Source organism: Poecile atricapillus, chromosome 1, assembly GCF_030490865.1.
Source record: "Poecile atricapillus isolate bPoeAtr1 chromosome 1, bPoeAtr1.hap1, whole genome shotgun sequence".
Taxonomy (NCBI): Eukaryota; Metazoa; Chordata; class Aves; order Passeriformes; family Paridae; genus Poecile; species Poecile atricapillus.
This window is the reverse complement of record NC_081249.1, coordinates 69,338,876-69,363,913: the sequence shown is the minus strand read 5'-3', so window position 1 is coordinate 69,363,913 and position 25,038 is coordinate 69,338,876. Positions and strand designations below refer to the sequence as shown.

The following is a 25,038-nucleotide window of genomic DNA, read 5'->3' as shown; positions in this document are numbered from 1 at the left end:
GATGCAAGACCAGCCCTGAAATCAGATCCAGCACTAGGGATGACCAGAGGACTGTGACATGGTCGGTTTTTTTTTCAGAGAGGATCTTCCCTAAATGTCTTTAGTCTGCCAGCATGTGAAGAGAAACAAAAACTTAGTTTTTTTTCTTTCTTGTGCCCTTTGAAATTAGAGCTTTTAGCTGTGAATTCAAACTGTTTCAAATGTTAAGATGTAGAACTTTGCTTGGCTATCTTTTACATCAGAATGTAGTGTTTTGGTAGTGTGTGAATATGTTTAAAGGGTTGAAAGACTTTCAAAGACTTATGGATACCTTACATACTACGTGGTTCTCACTGACTTTGCACTGAGCTGACCAGTATAAGTGGAGATGGAACTTGATTTCTGCCACTGATTTTGGTGGTAATATCTCAGATGGAGGAAACCCTAGTTTTACATGTCATATCCTGTGGCAAATCAGAGTGTGCAACTATAGATTCAACGAGCCTGATATGAAACTAATTTGGTGAGATAAAACTGGAAGATCTACTGCCAGGTTAATGACTGTTACGTGCAGGACTAGACTTCTGAGCATTTCCCAGTCATGGTTTTCAATTTCCATGTAAATGAGACCTTATATTTTTTTATCTCTCTAGAGAGTCACAGAAGAATGATGTCTGTTCTAGATAAAATAGTAGAAGTTAGAATAAAATTCTTGGGAATGCATTCTTTCATCACACCGGAAAATAATGAAGTTATGGTCCTATAAAGGGCAGTCATGTCTCATTAATCTGTCAAAGTTCTTTAAAGGAAGATGCAGTAGATAAGACCTTAAGACCTTGGAGTTTGCAATAAAGTCCAACAGAGTCTTTCAAAGAACCTGAGTAGTCATATGGCAGAGAAAATTCTCATTTAATGCCTGGTTAGAATATTGGAAACAGAGTGAACAGTGAGGATCACTGATGGGTCTCACAAGAAGATGTCCTTGGAGTTGTATTTCGTAACACTTTCACTTGTTTGCTTTGAAGATAAATGGTCTGTCAAAGTTTGCTGGTAATACCAAATTATTTGGATTGTTAAAAACGAAGGCCAATTGTGATTGATTGCAGAAGGATCTTACAAGACTGGAACTCCTACTAATAATATAGCAGGTGATACCTGCTAAAATGTGATAAAAGGAAAAATGTAATTAACTCTAAACATGAAATGATGGCCTCTGTTGTGACTGTTGCCACTCAGTAATAGTGTGGGACCACATTTAGGTAGAGTGAAGAAAATACTGTCCTCTTGCTGAATAGCTGTAAATATGAAATAGGTTGATGTAGCTTATTAAGAAAAGAGCAATGAAATGGTAGACATTGTATTCAAGATGTGTGTGCCTGATAGACTCCTATCCTGTAGGTGTGGTCCTCCTCATGTTTTTTGAAGGGTGTAGAAGAGCAGCAAAGAAGTTGAGAAGAGGTGACAGGGATTATCAAAGGTGTGGAAAAGCTGGATGAAGAACAGCAAAGTGGAATACTGCTTTTCATGCTTTTAAAGATGGAAATGGGGTTAAAAATTACTGGAATATGGTCCGAAAAATCATCTGGATTAATGAAGAAATTAATTAAAAAAGTTTATTTCTTCCAGACTAAAACTAAGGATTTAGCAATGAAACTAGACAGGTAGCAAATTCAAAACCTTTGAAGGGATAATTAAGCCATGGAACTTCCACAGATTATTGTGGACATTTGCCTAGGTTCAAGGGGGAAGTAGGTTTACTCATGGAGGAGAAATATTTGGAGACTTCAAAGACATTGTATTTACTTCTGGGCTGCAAATCACTGGAGGCTAATAGAATATTCTACTTGTTTATGTTTATACATTTCAGTATTCATGGCAAGCTGAATTTAGTCTATGTGTCTTTGAAACAGGCTCATGGGCTATCTGGATCCTTTATTTGGCCTACTTCAACTTCCTTTTATAGGCAGGAATAATCTGGGAAATTGGAAATAAGACATCAATGTCTGTTCAAACCAGAGTATTATTTAATTAGAATGACCTGTTGCAAAAGTACTTACAGGGATATGTAGGGAAGATAAGTTTCCTGACTGAGGCACTTACTACCTGCTCTTTCAATCTTTTTAGTAGATAAATTAGGGGAAAAGTCACCTGAATTCCCAAATTTTGCCAAATCTTTCTGCATATCTTTGCTTTGGCCTTTTTTTAAATTTTTTTATTTTTTTAATAACTGCTGCTTTCTAGTCTGGTCCTCAGTACAAGGAACAATTTAAGAGAGAAAAATAAGATTGCATACCTATAACTTGATTTCTCAGAATTGCCTGCCTTCACGGATCCTTTCTCCATCCCCTCACAGAGTTTCTTGGCCGTCTGCCTGCCTAGAGGAGACTCCCAAGAGAAGCAGGGGAATGGATGGAAGTTGGGTACTCTGCAGCATGAGGCCCAGATTAGTACAATTGCTTTTAAAGGTTTTAGGAGGCACAACACTGTGAACCTGATCAGTGAACTCAGAGAATTTGATTTCAGGTATGCAACCTTATTTATGTTGAACACTTCAGTTGGCAACGTGAGACCTTGATAGTTAAAAGATGAGGATTATGGTTTACATGGCTGTCTTGCATGTCACTGGTGTCAATGTGGTCAGTCTTGGGTGTTTTCTTCCTTGCCATGTTATTTACAGATCCTGTTACAGAACTACCTTGGTAGAGATTTGGTGTGGGGGAGAAAAATAGCAGCTTACATTTATTTTTATACTGTAAAGTAATGTCTCTAACTTCTGAATGCAGTATAATTTGTTGCTTGTGTTCTTTATTAAATTATACCTCCTTTTCCTTCAGATGGTACAGTCTGATAATCTTAACATTGTTCTGTCATATATAGCTAAATTTGCACGTTTTAAAATCAGGAATCTGAATTTTCATTTAATTGATACTCAAAGCACATTTATTTGAAAGTTTCTTCTTATTTTATTCTCACTTATATTTCCTCAAAACATTTTTTCATACTCTAAATATTAAATCTGTTTTTCTGGAACTTTTTTGTTTTCTTCCACCTTTCTTATATTTCTTAGCTTCAGATTATAGTACATATTAGTGCATTTATCTCTGCTGAAATTCTCTTTGCATTAAGTTAACTCAAAAGTACTGAAATGTTGCTCTTTCCAGTCCAATAATTGAATGGTAAATCAGTGAATATATGTACTTTAAAACTGAACAGTCAGAAAATCCTGGCAAATTAACAGTAACTATTGAGAGCTGCCAGAAATGTTTGTCCTGATGAGTTTTTGTGGTTGGCAGAGATAAGCATGCCTTTGATATGTCCTTTGGTCTGCTTTTAAACGCTCTGAGAAATTAAATGTTGGCGTACATGCTGTTAGTAGGAGTTTCCAGCATCACAGTCCCTGTTTTTCAGCAAACAAATACTTTCTGATGAAGATAAGCACAGTCCGGGAAACTTGCTTTGCTTTTGACACATTAATAGTAGTATGTCATGCACAAAAATGGACTTCAATGCTGACTTCACAGTTTTTGCATCCCCACATGCTGAATGTTTTTTCATAAAATACTCCTTCCATTGAAAAAGGAATAAGTTGTGTGATGACTAGATGAATAGTGTGTGATGAGGGATAAGAACATATCAATATTGAAAGTCAGCATGATGTTTTTGAAGACAAAATATGTGACTAATAATTATCCTAAAATACCTTTGCCAAAAGCTGCAACTTTTTCAAAGTAAGTTCAGCTTTGGAATTTTTACTGCTGCACTCTAATAGTTCAGAACCTTTCTGTATATTGAAAACTGGGAAATGTCAAACTAAGCCTCAAGTTTCTCTGAAGGAGAAATGAAGGCTAGTGCATTTGACTTGTTTTCAGTACTTCAACTTAGGAACACCAAGTAAACACTGAACAATTCATAGTTCTATATATAAAAGACTGATTTACAAGCCTGAGAGGTTCAATTTAGTAAACAGCTAAATCTTTCATTGGTTTTGTTGTTTGTTTTTTTTTTTTTCTTTCTTCATAACTGTGTGAGAATTGCTGTTTCTTAGCATGTTTCTGACAGTGTTCCTGATGATATCAAATAGGTCCTACTGCTGGTGTTCCCAGGTCTTACTTCCCACCCCAGGACTATTCCTGGATTCATACTTGCTCTGGAGAACAGAATTTCATTTGAATGCTTTCTTTAACAAGCAAAAAACTTAATATACGTATGCACAGTGGTACAGAGGATAATATTTTGTTCTGTTGTGAGCAGCATACCACAGAACTTAAAGATAATTTTCAGCATTTTTTTTATTTATTTTTATCCTAATGTGGCAAGTTATGGAAAATAAATGGATAACTGGTGTTTTTGAAATGGCAGGTTTTAAATTTTTAATCTTTTCCATTAGAGACTGTATTCTACATCACAGAGATGAAATTATTGGGAGAGGTGAATCTACCATGCAGTAGGTGGGAAGAACACAGTCTGAAATTTTGCTCGCTGTAGCCATAGATTCAGCATATGGTAGGAAGCCCTTCAAGTCAACCATGGAATCTCTTAAAAAAAACACATTTTCAAGGAATACTGTGATCATTTGAGGAACATTTACTTTTATTCTTGTGATGTTTTTCCTTGTGTTCAGCACTGTTTGGAAAGCTTTTCAACTGTGTGTTTCTCCTGAAGAGCAACCTTTTGGGTCTCATCTCCTTTGGTCCTTGCTCAAGTGCTATCTGTGGAAGGTCTGATGGTCCTCTTGGGACATACATTATAGTCAGCATTGCAGCCAACTGAACTGCCTTTAATGGTACTTATTTTGAACAGATAGATATGTAAGAGGACATTTCAAAGCTGATTATTTCCATGTTTTAGCTTGTATATTTAGTGTATGTGAATGTGTGGTGCATCCAACTGTTGTGAAAGCATCAGTGTAGATTTGGCTGTAGCCTCAAGTAATTTTTTATAGTAGTAAAATAATATTGCTTGAGATTTTCTGATAGATGAGACACTGGTCTTTCAGTGTGTATTGGATATTCTCTTTGTTACATTGCCTTAAGTTGGAAATCAAAGGGCAGGTCCTGCTATGCATGCAGAAAAATAACTGCAAAATTTTGGCTTTTCTCACTCTTTGGGATATTATAGCAACATTTCTATTCTGGACTTTCTTCATACAGATCTAACTGTCTTACAGTGTCCATGCACATCCCTGTTAAACTTACTACTCATGTTGCTGTTCACCAAATATAAAGCACATTCTACAGCAAGTAATAAAGAGAATCTCAACTAATACAGGAGGTTGTATCTCCTCAGTTATTTTATATCATAATTTTTGTCATGGTGAAAAAGAGAGACTTATGAGGGGAGAAAGTTTGTTACATGAGACTTCTGGTATGATGGTTTTTGTGGGAAGTGATTTGCGTAATGATTCATCAGGGAACCAGAAAAAGACAAACAATATCTCGTTATATTCAGCTTTCAGTAGCCATGCCAGGCTTATTACTTTTTAAAGGAGTCAGCATCTTGATCTTCATAATCTAAACCAAAGCACCTTAAACCTGAAAAGCAAACTAAAATTTCAAAAATGGACAAAAGAGAGCTCAAATGAAAGCTGGTAACATACTCAGCCCATCACCCCGAAGTCAGTAAAATTTCCAAGTAAAAAATTATCAGGAATGTGTTCCACTTTCTTTCACTGTGCATATGTTTTGTGTGTGCATACACATGCAAGCATACATACACTTGCTTTGATCAAATGCACACGTGTTGATGTGGTCCTGTAGGAAAAGGGGGGGAAAATAACCCTAACCTCAAAAAAATGAAAAGAATGAAGAACAAAACAACCCAAAAAAACCCCAAACAAAAAGCAAACAAAAAAGAAAGAAATGTTTAGAGCAGTCAGTTTACAGCAAAACCAATCAGATGCTTATGTGATTTTACTTAACACTGGTGATATTACTGGTCTCAAAAATAGCAAATCAGTAGTGAGACAACCTCTTGAAATGTCTCTTGTGGTTTGTAAAATTGAGAAGTGCTGTCTTACTCTGGGTGTATTTTCTTCTGCTTCAGCTTTGTCCAAGGCAAACAATGCCAGCTTACTTGAATTACACACATCATACTTAAAATAACATTATCTATATCTTGATTTTTTCGTCTGTGACTCAGTATTACTCAGACCGTTTCTAATGCTAGATTTGAGTGTGTGTTTGTGAAGATTGAGTTTTACTTCTGAAAGGAGAGCTACAAATCCATTTGGAAGGGGAGCAATGCATTTCTTTCATATGACCCATGGAATAGGGGTCATGCAGTGATGTCAGGGAGCTGTGTCACAGCAGAACATCTGTGAAGTTGTGTTCAGTGATGTTTAGCCACTGAATCTTCGTCTGCTTTGCCTGTGTAATTTGAAATTAGCTTGTCATTTTTTTCTTGTTAGATGATAGAAAATGTTTAATTGGGAAGCCTACCTGCAACAAAGGAGGTAAAATGTTGCAGCTATTGCAGTACATACTGTTTCAAGATACTGGTGTTTTTGCTTCTGAAGTACCTGCAGATTTCAATGTACCCTTTACTTTAAGCAATTTCCAACCAGTGCTCATTCTAAACTTCAAAACATAATTTCCGTGAATATGAGAGTGAAAATAATAATGCCTAATAAATTGTCAGCATTTTCAAAAAACCACAGGTGAAACCAACCAATGAAGAAAAATCTATTCCAAAACTCACCTTTAAAACAAAATTGATGTCTTTCAAGGACTATTAAGAGTGAAATGAAATTAATATGTGAGTTAATTGTATAATTCAAGGTGTTGTACTTCACTTTTTTGCACATCAGCCTTCTATTGATGCTTACAATGTTTTGGTTCTAGGTCAGCATGATGGACCTTTGCCACGGCAGCATGCAGGGTTGCTTCCAGAGTCTTTGATATGGGCATATATTGTGCAGCTCAGCTCTGCCTTACGGACCATTCACACAGCAGGACTGGCCTGCAGAGTTATGGATCCAACAAAGATTCTGGTAACAGGCAAAACAAGGTAATGAAAGTGTTCAGCCTCACCGTGCTCTGTGTTCATGGCAGCTGCTGACTGATACATAAACAGCTACTAAGTTCTCTCATCTAGCATGAGGCAGTGTGCTAAAGCTTGTAACTTGGGTTTTTTTAAAGGGCTTCTGAAACGTATTTTGGGGAGACATTATCCTCAAACTACAGATCAGACCCACTACTGTCAGTTTAGAAACTTGTTGATTTATTTGTAAATTGAATACTGTCTGTGCATTTTATCAAATAGTAAAGTCAGTCTTTTCTGATGCATAGTAATTTGCTAAGTACTGGTGACTTTTATCATATCAAACAATTCAATGAATGCTAGAGGAAAAATTGAGTAACCAGTAAAGTTAAATGGCAATTTTTCCTTATCTCTTCTTGTTCCTAAAGGTTGCGAGTCAATTGTGTTGGAATCTTTGATGTTTTGACATTTGACAACAGTCAAAATAATCCACTGGCATTAATGGCTCAGTTTCAGGTAAGACAACACTGCCAGTTAGGTTGGTGGCTTGGCAAAGATATTACTGCAAACCAGTGTGATTCCCTTTGGAAGACAAATACTTTAATTAAACAGTAATCCAGTGTATCTGTCTGTAAATGACTGTATTTTTCATTTCTGATTTGATCTTGGTTCTCCCATACACTACTCAAATTTGCTTGTAATTTTTAAATGTGAATGCTCACTTTGACATTTTCTGCTTCTAAAATTTCAGCAAGCTCCCCAAACAGGTTGAACTATAGTATTTAACAAACTTAAGTCAGAAATGACTGGAAATAGAAATTTCTAAACGAAGGAGAAGAAAAAGCTTACATTTAGTGTTAGAGATAAAAAATAATGATTCAGTAATAGTTTTTGCTCTGTCTTTTGTGATTTTAGCATAAATAAGTGTTGAATACCTGTTGAGAGGAGTAAAATCTTTCAATTAACTGCATTTAGGCCCTCTCCTCATGCCTGAAAGATTCTAGTGTATCTTTATTTTGGGCTCCTAGTTTTTCCGTGCTCTCCTGGTGTTCTCTGAAGCGTGGACTCTGCATAATTCCTGAATTAAGAAGAACCCCTTTAGACTTAACAAAAACTGTTCCACAGTCATCTGGAGCATCACTGTGTACAGGAGTGCCTCTTTCCCTAACTTCCCCTCAGGGTAAAGTACATTACTTCAGCAGTCATCACATACCCTGTCTGTGCTGGGAGTGAAAGACTACAGTAGGGAGTTGGATTTAATTTATTTTCATTAATTGAGCATATTCACTGTGAGAACTGCTTATTGAGAGTCTTGGAATAATAACTGAAATGTTTTACCTTTGGCCAGCAGAAACTAGCTTGTTGGAGACCATGTCCTAGAACATAACTATTTTTCTTTTTTTTTTTTTTTTTTTTTAAATGATAGAGTAAAGCAGTTTTCAGGGTACTCTGAGGAGTTCACCAAAGGATTTCACATCACACACATACACTCAGCTATATATCAGTGGGCTTTTGGTAATAATTTAGTGGAAAACAGTTGAGAGAAGATGAAAATACATACAAGTAAGGGATTCCATGCCTAAAAATGTAATGAGAGTGTTTTTTTTTTTTTTTTAAATCTAAGTATTTCTCTATTTCAATTTCAGCTTGGGAAGGGATCCTCCTGTGATATTATGACATTCAAGTAAAGGAAAACATTTAAAATACTTGGAAATATAAATCTAAAAATATTTGCAGGTGCACAAGTCTGTCAAAAGCACTTACCACCATAGCAGCTCAACGCACGGCAGCTGACCTGCTTGATAATGCCTAGTTTTGTTTAAGGGGAGTGGCTTTTCATGTTTTGTATGTTGTTAATATTCTAATTGTTTAGGTTGCACTGCTAAACCAGAAAAGAAGTACTGCTGAATACTTGGTTTGAAAGAGCTAAACTGCAGTTTGTAAATACAGTATGCATTTTCTTTTGTTGCTTTTCCTAGAAGAGCTAGGCTTTCACTGCCCATTTTCTTCCTTCAGAGGTGCCAGGCTGAGTTCATTCCGTGAAATTTAGTAATCATTTCTCATGCTCTACCTTTGTTTGCCCTAGCAAGATAAAATTACAAAATAACAGCTGCTGCTCATCCTTTTTCCTTTCGATCCATGACCCAGTTCCTGAATTCCTCTGGGACTCCTATGACTGTTAAAAATGTAGGTTATCTCTTGGTTTACTTCCCAACTATATTCATTTCCTTGTTGTTGTCTTCAATGGAGAAGTGTATGTTTGTTAGGATTTGCCATTTTCTGGCTATTTCCCATGGTTAATACAAAGAGAGATTTTGGCCAAAACAGTGAGAGGCATGTAAAAGGAATGCAATTGTTCTTTACAGTCTGTGTTAAACACATTGATCTGTGATCATTTAAGGGTCACCTAAAGGCAGCAATAAGGGAAGTTAAAAAGAGGTACATGCAATATGAATGGCCACTTGCATGAAAACACAGGAGTTAAATCTGTATAAACTGCAGCATGTGACTTCCTGCCCTCCCCCACCCCAGTCCATAAGTCTTGTGTCAGTCAATTGCAAGGTACAGACGGGAAAACTAGATGGTGATACCAGAAACAGTAAAAACGTTTAATATATACTTCTGTATTTGAAATAAAATCTGAGTTCTCCCCTTTACAAAAATAAGAGAACATAAGTTTTACTGTTTTAACAAATGCCATAAAGTTACTTTTGCTTAAAGTAAATGTTTTCAGTTTAGCAAACCAAAATAACTTTCACATGCACCTCCCCAGATTTAAAGAAACTAGTTTGAAGAGGCATCTCAAGTACTAATCTTGACTCTTAAAAAACCAACCAAAATGTAGGAACTTGGAGGTACTTCTAAGGACAATTCCAGAACTTATCCTTTTAAGTGAATCCACAGAACTGGAGTATGGATGAGCTGATACTGATCCAAGCATAGCAGTGGATCAGGATAAACAAAACAGAAGAAAATGTAATGTTGGTTTCAAAGTGTTTCTGGAAAATGGATCCTGTCAAAAATAAGTTTTATTTGAATAGCTTACATGTCTGGCTGGTAAACTCAATTGTGTAAAATGTTGAGGCATCTGTAGGGCATTTGGCATAGTGGTACATACCTATTTAATGTAAAAAAATTAAGAAAGGGTACCTATGCAGTTAATATTTAAATTACTCACTTGACATGCTTGAAATCAATTTGGTACCAGGTAACATTAATGAAGGGGGCTGTTCCTGAATTTATCTCCTAGGGCTGGTTTTTAGTGAATGCTATTTAATAGTTCTCTCAATGAATTAAATGCTGATAAAATCTTTGCTAGTAAAGCTTTCAAGAGACAAAAAATTAAGTTGGTATGGGTTACAGTTATGAATTGAATTACTAATTAAATGGTTATTAATTGCATGCAAGGTGCATTTCTGAAAAAAAGGCAACCTGTGCTTAGAAGGTGTAAAGCTTTTCTTAGTTAGGAATCAACTTAGTATGACTTCAGTCACTTAGGATAGTTACCATAGCAGAAGTTTTCTATCAGATCTGTGGCAAAAGGAACTGCTGCAAGGAAGTCTAGTAGTTGTTGTGTGCCTTCTTTAGCCTTTCTTTGCCTGGGAGCAGTAAGAGCTGAATCTGCTGATATTTTCAGAGGATAGGTTAGGACATAATAGGCATATGTGGATTGTCTCCTTACAGAAAGAGTGGTGTAACTCAGCTTCTGGGAAGTCATGTGCCCTGTCTGAATGATCAGTGGATGGTAGTTCAGTTGCTTCTAAGACAGTAATCTGACTCTCAGAAATCCTGAACTTTTTGGGATCATTCCAGCTTGTGATATTCTGATTTTCCAGTCACACAGGAAAAATATTGCCTTTGTGCTCTTGTAAAATTTCAAACATTGGGTATTATGATAACATTTTCTTTCAGGGTTTCAACTAACAGTGAATAGTGAAGTGCCTCCAGAGAGCAGTTCAACTGTCTCAAAATATGAATTGTCTTACAGAATTTCAGCTGTATCTTAAATTGATCAGTCTCTTGACTGAATTCTTGAAGTTCCTAAAATATGTGGGATGAATCCAAGCCACTTTTGTGTCTAAAACAAGCTAATCTTTGGCTGTAATTTCAAAATTGTGTGTTTGGGGCTGCACTGGGGTGTTGTATCCTCTCTGCCAGTTCTTCTGGTAGATCTAATTTGCAAAAAAACCAGAAATATAAGGTTGCAAGTCAAATGCTCAAAATCCCACAAAGCTCAAATTTAAAATTTCCTGTCTAATATTAAATGTAAGACTTTCTCAACCATTTTTAAAATCTAATGCAATCTGTATTATGAAAGCAGCTGTGCAAAGGAGTACATCATTTTCATAGGGTCTTGCCTGAAGTCCTATATTTTCAGTGTCTCAGGGTTGTGTGATGATACAGAATTTATATAGTATATATCCTTATGATTGGCTAAAAGTTGAAAGGTACTAAGTGTAAAGTAGAGGACTGCAGAAAGAAGTACGACTGTGGTTAACAGAAATGCATGTTTCTTCTGTCTTTCTGGAGAAAAAAATAATAACAGAAATGCCATTGTCTCAGGTGACACACATTTCTAGATACTGCACCAGTAAAAATACTTTGTTTAGAACCATAGCAGTGTTCCCTGCTGCTGAAATTGACTACTTGGTAGTGGAAGCAAGTTCATACCAAAAAGGGGGTTTATTGCTCTGATTAACTTCTCTTTACTAAAGGAAAAAGAAATGCTGATACTCAGAAATTCCATGTTGCATAGGAAGGAGTCTAGCAAATGCCAGTCCCACCTCCTTATCAACCACTTTGTCCTTATTTCTGTCTCATTTTCCACATACTTTCTCTGTCTTCATTAGCTACAAGAATAATACGCTTTTTAACTTGACATATTGTATATCCATGTTCAGATTGTGCTGCTTAATCATCTTTGATATAGGAACAGCAGGGACATTGAGAGACCTAGAAAGATTTGGTATTTTTCCCTGTCCCTCAGCACCTGTGAGGACTGGCTTCAGGGAAGGCTCTGCTCAGCTGCTGCAGCCAGAGGCAGCAAGTGTGGTTATGCCTCTGGGTAGGAGAGTTGTAAGGGACTGTGGCATCCATCACAGCACTTTTCTCAAGCTTCCAAATTCTAACCAGAACTTTTAATGCTGCCAGATTTTTTAGCCTTTCTTACAGAAAGATATTCTGTAAGGTGGATTCCTTGTATGACTGCATTCTCTGCTAAGTGCCTTGGCCTTGCTCTAGGCTATGGAACTGACATTCTCAATTACTAGTAGCTTTTATGGTTTTGGTTTTGCAAAAATATCTTATTTTCTCAAAAAAAAAAACCTCAGGAACATTCTAACTTCATATCACTAGCTGATAAATTCACTTTGAGGCATGTATGGAATTCCACCAGCATGGAAAGCTGCAGGTGTTTTTAAGTTTGGCCGTGTTGTGTGTAGCTGAAAGCCTTTCCATGGAAAGAATCAGTTCAACTTTTCCTATAATGTCATTGTTTGCTACTAAATTAGGTTCTTGCTTTTAGCAGTGGGCTTTAAAATCTGTTACAGCTTTTCAAAATAATTTCTCATGGCTGGCTATTTACACTGGCAGAATTTTCTGTTACAGCAAAGCAGGCTGTATCCAGCATTCATCTTTTAAGAGCAGTTCTGCTTTTAACAGAAGTGTTTAGTAATGCAAAGGTTTCTTCATAACACACAATGCTGTTCTGTTTGTCAGCCATACAGGCCTATCTAGTTATTTTGCACAGTTGAGATTGTTTCACACTGTCCATCAGAGATAAAAATATTTGAGCAAATTATTGAAATGGTAATGCCATGTGCTAGAATGTGGTGTGAATCCCAGTATGGAATTCGCACTGGATGGCTAGATTGAAAAGATATGAATGCAGAAAATGCAGGTTTCAGTTTAACAAATAATCCTTTTATTTCTATATCTCATATTGAGAACAGTTGCTCTGTTTGCTACCAACTCCTTGACTTGTCAGGATTGAGCAGGTGGGTGGTTCAGAGAACCTCATTACAGAGCTTCTGCTCACTGCACAGTTCTCTCTAGTACTGTCCTTAAGCTAAAAATAGGTACACTTTAATCAAAGATAAATATAGTAGTTAAAAATTGCTAGGTGTCAGGACAGATTTTCCTCTACATTTTAACTACTGTAACTTGAACAATCATATTGAACTATGATTTGAATAGTACTTACTTAGTTGCTCAAATTCTTCTAAGGTTATTGAAGAACTGTCTCTCTAAGACCATCTAGTGCCATAGGTCTGTTTACGTATACTAAGAATCTTACCTGTGTGTGTTTTCCCGATTAGCAAGCAGATCTGATCTCCCTGGGGAAAGTTGTGTTGGCTTTGGCTTGCAATTCTTTATCAGGAATTCAGAGAGAGAATTTGCAGAAAGCAATGGAACTGGTGACAATCAACTATTCCTCTGATCTGAAGAATCTGATTTTGTAAGTTTGCTTAATAAATCTTTTAAAGGAAATTGCAGTGCTTTTTTATGTATACAAATGCAAACATCAAATGGTATTTTTAAATGCAAGTAAGATTACAGATAAATCAACTGTTGTTGAGTTGTCTGCATGCTCAGTGCACTGTTAAACATTGATATAAATTTTTTTGTATAATGTTGGTAAAGCTCTTAGTAAGAATTGGGAGTGTAAACAAAACAAGCATTTTAGGTTGTCTTCAATATGGGGCCTCATTGCGTGTTCTCTACAGCAGCATTATGCTCTTCTTGTCTTACAGTTTCAGAAGGTACTGAGAAATAGGCACACTGATTTTTTGGCCAAAAGGTTGAGTGCCAGTTTTTTCTGGCTGCATATTCTTTTTGTGTTTTTTTCAGTACAGTCAGCCTTTTTCCCCTTGCAGCCTCAGTGGGAAAAGCAGAAGTCTTTTCTCCTTTCCACATTTCAAAAACAATTGCGTTACAGTTTAAACTGCATCTTTTTCTGTATACGTTCTTGCTGTTTGAATGGGGTGAACTGCACAGTTTTGTGAAGGTATGCTTCTGTCTTGTTTAAATAACTGACTCAGTAAATGCAAATTAGCTGTGTTTTCTGATGGTATCTTCTTTTAAGAAACATAACAGTTGTCAACTTTGTGTATTAAATACGAAAAGTTAAATAGTTATAAAATCATAATGGAGTATTATGTCTGGCATTTGCAGAAAGTAATCTTTTGGTGGTTGGGTTATTGTGGCAGGTATTTGCTGACCGACCAAAACAGGCTTCGCAGTGTAAACGATATCATGCCTATGATTGGTGCACGATTCTATACTCAGTTGGATGCTGCTCAGATGCGAAATGATGTGATAGAAGAAGACCTAGCAAAGGTAAATCATGTAGTAATTCCTGCAGAAAAACCTGTAGTCAGTATTCCTAAAACTGTACCTTAAAAGGGAATGATTTATACTGGTTTCTGTTGGGATTTTTTTCCTTCTGTTTGTTTATTAACCTAAGTAATCTGCCTGAAGGAGTGTTAGCCAGAAGCAACTGGCTTTCAGCAACTTTCAGCAGGATTTCTACCAGGACTGAGATAGACTACAGAATGCTTTCACGGCCCTGAAAATGGGCCATGGAATGGGATAGGGTATTACACAAGGATTTAATCAAGTCCTGTGATTCCACTCCATTATAACCCCTCACTGAGAACTTTTAAGAGACAGTAGGCCAATATTTGGGATTCTGGTGGACTTGGTTCTCTTGCTTTCTCCAGTATTGTCCTGTTGGAGAACAGTTTTCACCTCCTTGATGAAAAATGCTGAAATCTATCAGAAGCAAGGAGCTGTTGAAGAGCCAGGCAGGATCTGTGTACCTCTAGATACTGGGAGATACTTTATCAGAATCAGTTACTAGCCCTTCTCCACAGGTGTTGAAGATTATTTGTTGTTAAGGTGGCCTTTGTGGATGCACAAGGCTGGACAGATAGACTCTTTTCCATAGCAAAGATGGAGATTGCCCTGTGATCAGCATTAAGATTTCTGTATTTTTAACCAGGTTGTTTGAGCAGTTGCTTATCACAGGCAGGTGGGCAGAACTGCTACAAGTCCAAGCTGTTGCTTATCCTCCAGTCTGGCAATAGCTGTTTACCTGACAGTGATAAATACCACTTCTTAATTAGATGTCATGCTGTAACTTGTTTGTCCTATGACATTCCCTCCATTAACATCAGAGCTACAGCTTCCTTTAAGTCTAGCCTGGTACCCTCTGTTCATTTTTGTCCCAAAGCAAATGCTTTGGAGGGAGTATTAGAAAAAGACTATCATGTGTGATTTTTTAATTTTTTTTTCTCATATTGTCCAAGCATGCAGTCATCTGTTTAGGGACTTCTGATGCTGGGAGTGATTTGTATGTACTTACTATCTTCGTAATGCTCACTTTTCACAGAGCAGTAACCCTATTATGATATTCCTTTCCTTCCTCACTTTTACATTCATCATGTTGATGTAGTAGCAGTCAAAGCTTCAGTTTATCCAAGCCCTGTGGAGAGTATCTCCCTCTTTACAGGCTACTAAGCCTACAGAGAGGCCACCTGGAGACTTGTAGTGCCTGTGTTGTTGCTCAGCTGTGTCAGCATTGACTGGGAATCTGCAAGGCAGTGAACTTTACACAGATTTAGTTTTGGCTTTTCAGTATTTGACCACCTACCAAAAATAAATCTGGAGGTTAGACCAAATAGTAGACCTTGGCTAGCTGGACAGGATTGGTTTTCCATGTCAGTCTCTGTAAGTGTAGCTACTGCTGTGGTACAAGCTGTTCTCCAGTGTGTTTTTAGACTATTAATAGAAATCTGCAACCCATAGGTTGTCCAAGGTCAAGCTGTTATCACCTTGACCTACTTTATTTATCCAACTGTGCACAGGAATCTACTCTAGACTGAATTAATTTGAAATCAATATGATCATGCATGGAATTAGATGCATCTTAGCATGAATGATGTTGTAGACCTGAGCCGTTGGAGAATGTGGATAATATCAGAGAGGATCTTTTCCTGACAACTTTGATTTACACTGTGAATCAATTTTTTCTTTAATGTAAGCTAGGATGCTAATGTTTTTAATGCATCCTAAGTGATGTGGAAAAACATGCTGAATCAACTTTCAGTTGCATGTACGCTAAGCATCTATAATTCTAATGTTCTGCCTCTGTGTGACCTCATTGTCATTGCTTTATTTCTGTCGTTTATGGATCCAACCTTTATACTTTTTTAAGACTTAGATTCTGCTTTGAAAAAACTTGTTTCAAAATTATTTTTTGCGATCAATTATCGTTTGAATATTAGTCCGATGATATTGTTGCTAAATGTTTACTAATAATGGCCTACAAAGCATTTCTGAAAAACAGATCTGATAGATTGTTTCTTCTCATCTTTACCTGAAATAAGGTGGTGTACTGCATACTTCCATGTATCTTGGTAACTGTGTAGGTGCGTATATATATTAAAAACCCCATATTATTCTTGTTTAACTTACTGTATTCTAGCATATCTGTGAGTATAGGCTGGCAAGAGATTAGATTTACATTTCCACAAAGAAATAGATTGCCTGGTCCAGTTCCTGCTGGGACAGAGAGGTATTGTTAGTTGCTGAATCTTCACATTTTAATTTGAAATGCTAAAATGACCACTGGACTACTGATACATAATGCAATGCATTTGATCTCTGCCTGAAAAAAATTATATCCTCTTCTTTGAATAGGAATTGTAACTAATAGTGCTTCATTGGCATTATTATCATGTATCTTTTGGAAGTAAATGTCTTAATTTTGTTTCAGAGACTCTTAGTAACCTTTTTCTTGTTTTCCAGGAGGTGCAAAATGGAAGGCTGTTTAGGCTTCTAGCAAAATTGGGAACAATCAATGAGCGGCCAGAGTAAGAAATACTTGTTTTTGTTGTTTAGAGTATGTAAAATCCAGTTTGCAGTGCACTTTCTTCCCTTAATAAATGTAAGCTAAATGTTTTCCCCCATATTTGCCCCTAGAGAAATGTGTATTTAAGAAGCCTTGAGAAAAATTAGATAAGCAACTTTGACCAAGACTTTAAGTAGACAGGAGAAGGCTACAAGTAGATATGCCAAAGTTGCTTCATTGTATTTAGTACAATTAAATTATGGTTTCTCTTAGCAGCCTTTTGTGAGTGGCAGTAGTTTTGGAGGAAATCCATAGCTTGCTTTAATTGAAGCAAAGGATGTAGATGCTGGTTTTAACCTAGTGAGTTTTCACCTTATTTTTTTATTGACTAACTACATCAAAATGAATGTTCATTGTGTGTTTACCATCCTTTTGCATAAAGTTATGTTTATAATGCAGATTTCTACATACGTTTTACATGGTAAACTTGTTGCAGATAACTTTTGATTTCTTCCATTATTTTTCTGTGGCTTTTGTAAGGTGCTAGCTTTGGGGGCTCAAGCAGCTGAGAAGGATTTTGTATATGTTATCTTCTGTTTGTGGCGGGGGGACTAATTTAATTTAGTTTAAATTAATGAACTAAATTTATAGCAGGTAGATTAGCCATGCAGTAAGACTACTCAGCTGAGATTGGAGTGTCATTTTTATCTGTGGGATTTGATTTTTCTTAGCTTACTGAGCTTTAATATGAGCCTTTGTTTTACACTAGGTTTCAGAAGGACCCAACGTGGTCAGAAACTGGAGACAGGTATTTACTAAAGCTCTTTCGAGATCACCTTTTCCATCAGGTGACAGAAGCGGGTACTCCTTGGATTGACCTCAGTCACATTATCTCATGTCTTAACAAGGTACACTGTACTTCGGTTAGCTTTTAAACATTTGTTTGGGTTAGCTTTCTTTAAAAGAGTATTCCACTGCAAAGCAAGTTGGCATTGGAAGGTTGATGCCGTTGGTTTAGCTGGTGGTTATTTTCCCCATTTTTTGCATTAAAACCATGTATTCACTAAGCTAATATTCCAACATATATGGATATTTTAAATAAAATTAGTACATGACTATTAAAAATTTGTTAATATAGTGTGAGATACAGTATTAACTTTTCATCCTAGAATGCATTGATTACTGTGGATAAGCAATGCTGGTCCCTTTATGCTACTCTGGTCTTTCAACACAGCATAAAGGATCCATAATACTCCTTTAACTGGGGGAGGCTTCTGCTGATAGTTATCACAAAGGATGGTCATAAGGCAAGATACATTCCTAAACTGTGCTGGCTCGAGTAGGAGACAGGAGGGAAACTGCAACAGAAGTTTGTGCATAATCCTTGCCATCTAGGACAGTGCTGGAACATTTCTGTGACTTAACATTTTAAGTCTGCTTCTATAATAACTTCCCTAGCCTCTCCAGCCACTTATTTTCCAAGGTTGACTTAACAAAGCTATTTGCAGTTTTCTAAGAGCTGCACCAGTAGCAGAATTTTATCTAAGCGCTCTCATGATTAATAGCAGGAGATGTGTGAAACACCACAAGATCTTCAGTAGATGAAGAACTTGTCTTGCTCCATAAATTAACAAGTATGTGAGCTGATTATTTTTTTTATTGGTAGATCAGCTTTCAACTTATTTTACATTGTTTTGCCAAACTTCAGTAATTCCTGGGTGACTAAGATGCTGCAACTTTTTTTGTTGATGTTTTTGTAGCTGCTTGGTAATTTCACTTGCCCTGTAGAGAATGATGATGCAGACACTGACAATACACAGTTTTAGTGCCCAGTATTTTCTTTTCTAGGACTAGGTTAGCCAGCTTTCTCCTCCAAAAAAAGTGGAATATGTTCAGATCCTTTGACGTGTAATAACTGTACAGTTAAATCTTTTTCTAAAATTGTCAGGGTTTCTAACCTCCTATTAGACCACTGCTGTGCATTTTTTAACCTCCTTTTTATCTTTCTGGTTGGTGTCTGTAATCACTTTAAAAAGGACATTAAAGGGATTGAGGCTAAATCAAAAAGAAAGCATGTTGACATTCAAGTAGGCATTGAAATGCCATCATGATTTGAAAGCAGTGACTCATACAGTACTGTAGCAAGAGGGGACAGTCCTGAATTCATAGGTCAGGTAAGAGACAATATCAAAGAATGCCTTGTTCTATAAATGTTCATGGCTTACCTTTTTAAACAGAGGCTCTTCTCTTCTGTGGTTGTGGGCTCAGCACACAAAAAATGTAAGGCTTACAGAACTCTACTTTGGAAATACACTCTAAAAAGCACTTCAGAAACTATAGAAAGTACTAGTAGAAGTTATATTGCCTTCACTGGTACTTGCAAAAAGCATTCCTTTTGAATGAAAGCTATTCTGTTGTTCAGGAAAACAAAACCAACAAACCTTCCTTTTCAATGTGGTGTTTTGAGCATCTTTTCAGCTGAGAGTACTGATTTATGCCTCCTCAGAAGAAGAGAAAAAAAGCCATAAATATTGATGTTTCTAATTAGCAGTGTGGCTTTCTTAGTACAGATCTTCCATGTCCTACATTAATTAAGATAATTAATTGATTTGTTGTATGATGCTAATGGCAATGAACAGTGGACAATATTTCACAAACACCTCAATAGTGATAGTATTTTGTAATGGATGTTGAAAAACACTGATGGTTTTACCTTACCCTATAAAAATTAGAAGCTAATTGGCTTGCTTTTGTCCTTCTGAAACCATTCACAAAGCAGCAGCTTTAAAATGTGGAGGTTCCAGCTTTTAAGGTTACGCTCAAAGCATTACTTTAGAAGAGAAATGCAAGAAATTTCTAACTTGTGTTGCTCCAGACAGCAGCTAGTGGAACATCTCTGTGACAAATTTAATCGTTTTTCTATTCAGTACAATATTATAATACATATATTTAAACCTGCTGGGGTTGTATTTCCAAAGAATGGATTGGTAGTGTCATATCTCACTTGTCTCTGCCCCACCTTTTGTATTGGAATAAGAAAGAGACTGTGGTGGAACTATCAAAGTATTGACTAAAACAAACAAATGTTCTGCATAATAAGAGAGTCTGACAGTCCTCTATTAATGAACATTTCTTGCAAAGTGAGAACATAAGAAACAGTTATAGTGGACTTAGGCACATAAAGCAGGATATTCTTCTGTTAGAAATGAGGATCTAATGGTATATAAAAATAAAGTCCATATTGAATTTGAGAAGTTAGAACAAACTATGAAAAGAAATGTGGAACAAATGTTGATCTTCAACCCCTAATTATGTATTGGGTTATGGATTATACCAAAGTAATTTTTTTCTTTCTAAGGGATGAAATGTAGAATGTTTGAACTCATCTTAGGAACTATAGGAACTAGTTTGTTTCCAGTACTTGCAAAAATGTGAGGTGTGGGTTTCTACCAGTTTCCATGCTACCTGGGGCTGATCTATCCATTATCTCATTTCTGAGTGCACAAGAAGTAAATTACCTGCCCTTTGTTTAGGCTTGTGAATAGTATGTGCAATTGTAATGTCAAATTTAGTTTTGTTCTTCAGGAAGTACATTAAAATTTTGTCAGGCTTTTTACACAGGGAAGTATAGCATTGGAGGATTATTAGCTTTGTGGAAAGGGAAGGAAACAATGGTAATCTAGTCCCAAGGTCTGGAATGTCTGTCAGGTTAAGACCAAAATGTCTCGATTTTTTGGCAAGGACGTTGTTGTGGTGCGATTCAGATCCTTCCTTTGTGTCCTGTTAGCAGATTTGAACTGCACCATAACAATGTGCTTGCCAAGAAATTGATTGCTTTTGTTGTTGGGGAAATGTTTTGCCATTTCTTTCACACTTCTTTTATTTTATCTTTTGCATTCTTGTTACAGTTAGATGCTGGTGTGCCAGAAAAAATAAGCCTCATTTCCAGAGATGAGAAGAGTGTACTTGTGGTAACTTACAGCGATTTAAAACGCTGCTTTGAAAATACTTTTCAAGAACTGATTGCAGCCGCAAATGGTCAGTTGTAGTATTTGCTGAAAGCATGCAGGACATTGCTGAGGAACTTAACCTATAGCAAATTGCACTACAGCTGAATTGTTGTTGTCATCTCATTTCACATTTGGGAAACAAACAGGAGATGAGCAAAGCTGCTTGCACTTCAGTCAGGTACACTGTTACTTGAAGGGAAGAATGTTTCACTTATCCTAGAGCTAAGGCTGCCATTGGAGGCTTTATCTGTGAAGAATTTATTTTAGATTAAGGAACACATCAGGTGCATGATGTTCCTACTTTTATTTTTTCCACTTGTATATGCACTAATTTTAATTTTTTTAAGACTTTTCTGATCTCTGAAGTTTTGCCACATTGTATACTTAAGGGAAACTCTTTGCAAGGACATTTCTGGGATACATTTTTGTCACTGAGGATATAGCAAAATTTATTCATTTTTGATATTATTTGCACCCAGAATAGCATAAAGGACCAGGTAAATAATTTAATAGAAATTGTGTTCTATTAATGACCGTTTAGTTCATAACCTCTGTAAAAGTGTGTTGTATGCAAGCTCTGTATGCCACCCACTGTTAGCTCAAAGAAATGTGAGAAGAAGCAACTTTTAAAAACCAGTCAAGTGAAGTATTGGTGAATTGACTAAAAAGGAAAGTAAGTCCCCTGTCATTTGATTTAAACTTTGTCTAAGCGGAGTGACGAAAACAGCATAATGGGAAACATCTTTAATTTAAGGAGCATATCAAACTTGCTCTAAACACAACCAGCGCCTTTTAAAAACTGTTTGTACATTTTCCTGGTAGTCAGAAGCATTTACATTTATGCAATTTTTTTAATAGATTTTTTTTTTTAAAGAAGTTGTTTAAATGCCTGAAGTTTCAGGAGTGTATTACTTTAGGTTATTTACAGTATAATTTTTGTATAAAGTTCTGTTCTTTGAACCACAGCTTTATTATGGTACGCTACACTGGATACAGATACAAAGACACTGTTAAAAGAAGATTAACTAAACACAGCAGTTGTCTGGCATCAAGAGCTTTTCAAGTTTTACGGCCTGAATCTGGAGGGATAATGATCTGCTGTGCCTTTGCAGTCACTGCTTAGCCCAAAGTAATATTACTTTTGCTAATACTCAACACATGAATATTCCTGAAGTAATTCAGTCTCAAAAGTCTGGAATTTTGCTCCTCAATTACCTTTCTAATTTTTGGACATGCAATTGTCTCCAAACTTGGGTATTCATGGGATTTCTAGTTAACACCTACACTTTGATACTGAAGACTGCCAAATATGTAGGAATTTTCTTTCTTAAAGCAGTAGTGAAGACTGTATCTATCCTTTCCCAGCACTGAATGTTTTAATAGCACTGGGTGCTCACCATGAAGAAAATGTGGAAACTCAAAAGGTCAGGACAGACTCTAAGCACTTGCAACTGATGTTACTGACATCAATTTTAATAATTCTCAATATTTGTAGTTTTCAGAGAAGTTTTTAATATTTCTCTGTCCACTTTTATAAGCTTTAAAATGATTCTCCGCCTTGAGACTTGCATCAAGAAAAAAGCAACTCTCTTCACATCGAAAGCTTTGAAGACTAGGGACATGCTTTACACATTTTAGAAGATGTGGTTGAATCCACATTAGATAGCATCAGTTGTTGAGTTTAAAAATCAATTATTGTTGCAATTTTAAAAGGAACATAATGTTTAATATTCAAACGATAACAGTTGCCAGAATGTTCTTTTTAATATAAAAGGAACAGGAACTTCGAAAAGTGAACATGCAGAACAGTCTTTTATCATTAGCTCATGTATTTGAGGAAGAGCAGCTGTCTTTTCTATGTTTTTTGACAAATCATATTGTAATTCTTTTGTACAAAAAAAAGAAGTACTTGTATTCTAGAAGAAATGTGGAATGCTTAATTTATAAGCGGGCTGAGGTTTTTTCCAGTATTGTTTTCTTTGAAAATGAAAGGGGATCATCTGTTCAGTTGTGGGGTTTGGGAACCTTTGAAAATTTAATTTGTGGACCAATATTTTGTGGAAGTGTAAGGCAGGGGTAAAATAGGGCTTGAATTCTCATCCTTTTTAGACCAGCACACCCTCTGCAAGACATGTCTAAATTGCAAACCTGTGTGTATTTGCATAATGTCAGTTTGCTTCAGCCCCTAGTAACCTCAGGACTTGGTTTAAAAATAAAAAGGTAGACAGCTAATAAGTTTTCATACATAATGTCAGCCAGAAAATATTTGGTGTCAGGTAATACATAAAATTAAAAAGAAGTTGAGTTTTGTTTTCTATTTATTTTATTTGGTCTGTATTTGGGAATGATTTGAACAGTCTGAAGTTCAGCTTGGGTGTTTTTTTGGGGAGAGCCCTTCTACCCCACTTTAATTCCATTTAGAAGGTTGTCCTAAAGTTGTAGTTTGATCCATTCATAGGAAGAACAGTGTATCTGTATTTAAAAGAAGAGTCACCAGGACATGCCCTCCCAGATGGGAAATTTATTTCTGACCTTCCTATTTTTTACAGCTAAAAGCACAGAAGGGACAACCTTTGAAATCATCTGATGTTGGTCATTTTAATTTTTGTACCTGTTTTAAATTCTGTTGCTGTATTTACTATATTGTAAATATTTTGTTGAGGGTACCTATGTATTTTTGATTTGCCCTTGTTTCAGTAATTCAGGTGTCAACTGCTTCCCCTAAAAAGCACCAGTATGTTAAGTTCTAATGTCATGATCCCAGTATGTGTTACTCATCTTTAATCCTGTTTTCATTGTTCATGTGTACAGCAGTATTTTTAATAAAGAATACCAGAAGTAACGTGGCCTTATTTTGACGATGTGAAGTTCTGAAGTTGGATCCCAGGGCTTTTCAGCTTTGGTGCAGGAATTTTATTTCATTCTGTCTCGTACTTCTTTTGTATTCATTCTGTCTTCAGTGCAGAGTTTCAACAAACAGGAGTCACAAATTGTGTTTAATGCTTGCCACTTAGATTGTATCAGATGTCCTAAAACTGAGAGATACTGTTCACTAGAATTGTATTAATGCATATTTCTGTAATTCCTAAATCCAATCCCATCTGCTTCAGTTTGATTAAGTCTGCTTTACTTGATAAGGTCTAATTTTGAAAACTCAAGTACCCTTTCTTCCATGTTTTCTGAGCTTTTTTTGCTCAGTATCAAAGTGTGTTAATTTCTCTGAGAATTTGCACATGAAGTCACAATAACTTCATTTCCTAAAATTCTTTTTCTGTATTTTTAGCCAACAAAGGTTAGATGATCTGCTGGTAGGATAAAGTCGCCTATATCCATCCAGTGCTGACCATGCTTATGGAAGATGTAATTTTGAGTAATATGTTGTGAATTGTCAATAGTCCCTGCACATAATTAACAAGGAGTCATTATAGCTGAAATTGCAGTGTTTTAGGAATGTTATTATATAAGCTGCAATAAGTTTGATTGATGCACATACCCAGTCTCCAGTTTCCTCCTCCTTGGTAATGTGCAGCAACAACTACACAACTCCTGCAGCAGTTGATGATCCCATTGTGTTCTGCTTGCCCAGAAAAAGTTTGATCTCTGTTTCCTTCCAGCACTTGGAGAGCCCCTCAGATGATCAAATGCTGTTTAGCAGAGAGCACTTGATTGACTGTCTCTGTGGAGGCAGCATCCCCAGCTTCAGACGGATGGGGTGGGGATGTAGGGGTTCTCTGAAGAAGAGTCTCCACCCAGGACTAAGGTGCTGCCTGCCTGTCACAGCAGCTTCAGAACAGGCATTTCTGGGGACACCTTAGCTCTGTTTGCTCTCCTTTTGTCTGGTGTGCATCTTCTAGCTGCTGAAGGAGCCAGGAATGGTGGGTGGTTGGGTGGATGTTTCTCCATATGCTGCTTTGTCTTCTATCACCATGAAACCTTGCCTCTCCCAGAAGCCGAGTTTGAATTTTTGTCTCCAGACAGCAGTAAGCACTTCCTAAATATGCTGAACCTAGGGGATGTCACCCACACAGGGAGCAGTGACAGATGTCTGTCACTGTGTCTGCTTTGCTGTGCAAGAAGTGTGCCTTCTGTGTGATTATTCCATGTTCTCCTTTGCTCACAAAATCAGCTTGTGGGATGGATATGTACCAGATGTTTGCACCACCCAGTGCTGACTTGTGTGCCACAGCAGACTTTGACACTGGCAGAACTCTGATTTTT

The 25,038-nt window shown here is 36.6% G+C and overlaps 1 protein-coding gene across 10 annotated transcripts in view; it reads left to right on the top strand.

The window, feature by feature from the left end:
* Positions 1-25,038, top strand: part of PAN3 (poly(A) specific ribonuclease subunit PAN3) — a 103,268-nt gene that overhangs the window by 54,747 nt on the left and 23,483 nt on the right. For 4 of the 10 annotated variants that reach the window (XM_058828847.1, XM_058828883.1, XM_058828830.1 and 1 more), the window contains 7 exons: positions 6,819-6,984; positions 7,386-7,473; positions 13,275-13,414; positions 14,166-14,295; positions 16,768-16,832; positions 17,580-17,718; positions 20,719-23,672. In XM_058828847.1, coding sequence (XP_058684830.1) covers positions 6,819-6,984; positions 7,386-7,473; positions 13,275-13,414; positions 14,166-14,295; positions 16,768-16,832; positions 17,580-17,718; positions 20,719-20,859 — 869 coding nt within the window. In that variant the 3' untranslated portion in view covers positions 20,860-23,672. Of the gene's footprint in view, positions 1-6,818; positions 6,985-7,385; positions 7,474-7,985; positions 8,138-13,274; positions 13,415-14,165; positions 14,296-16,767; positions 16,833-17,579; positions 17,719-18,846; positions 18,985-20,718; positions 23,673-25,038 lie in introns of those variants that run through there. The other 6 variants (XM_058828859.1, XM_058828876.1, XR_009276496.1 and 3 more) reach the window with 5 other exon arrangements.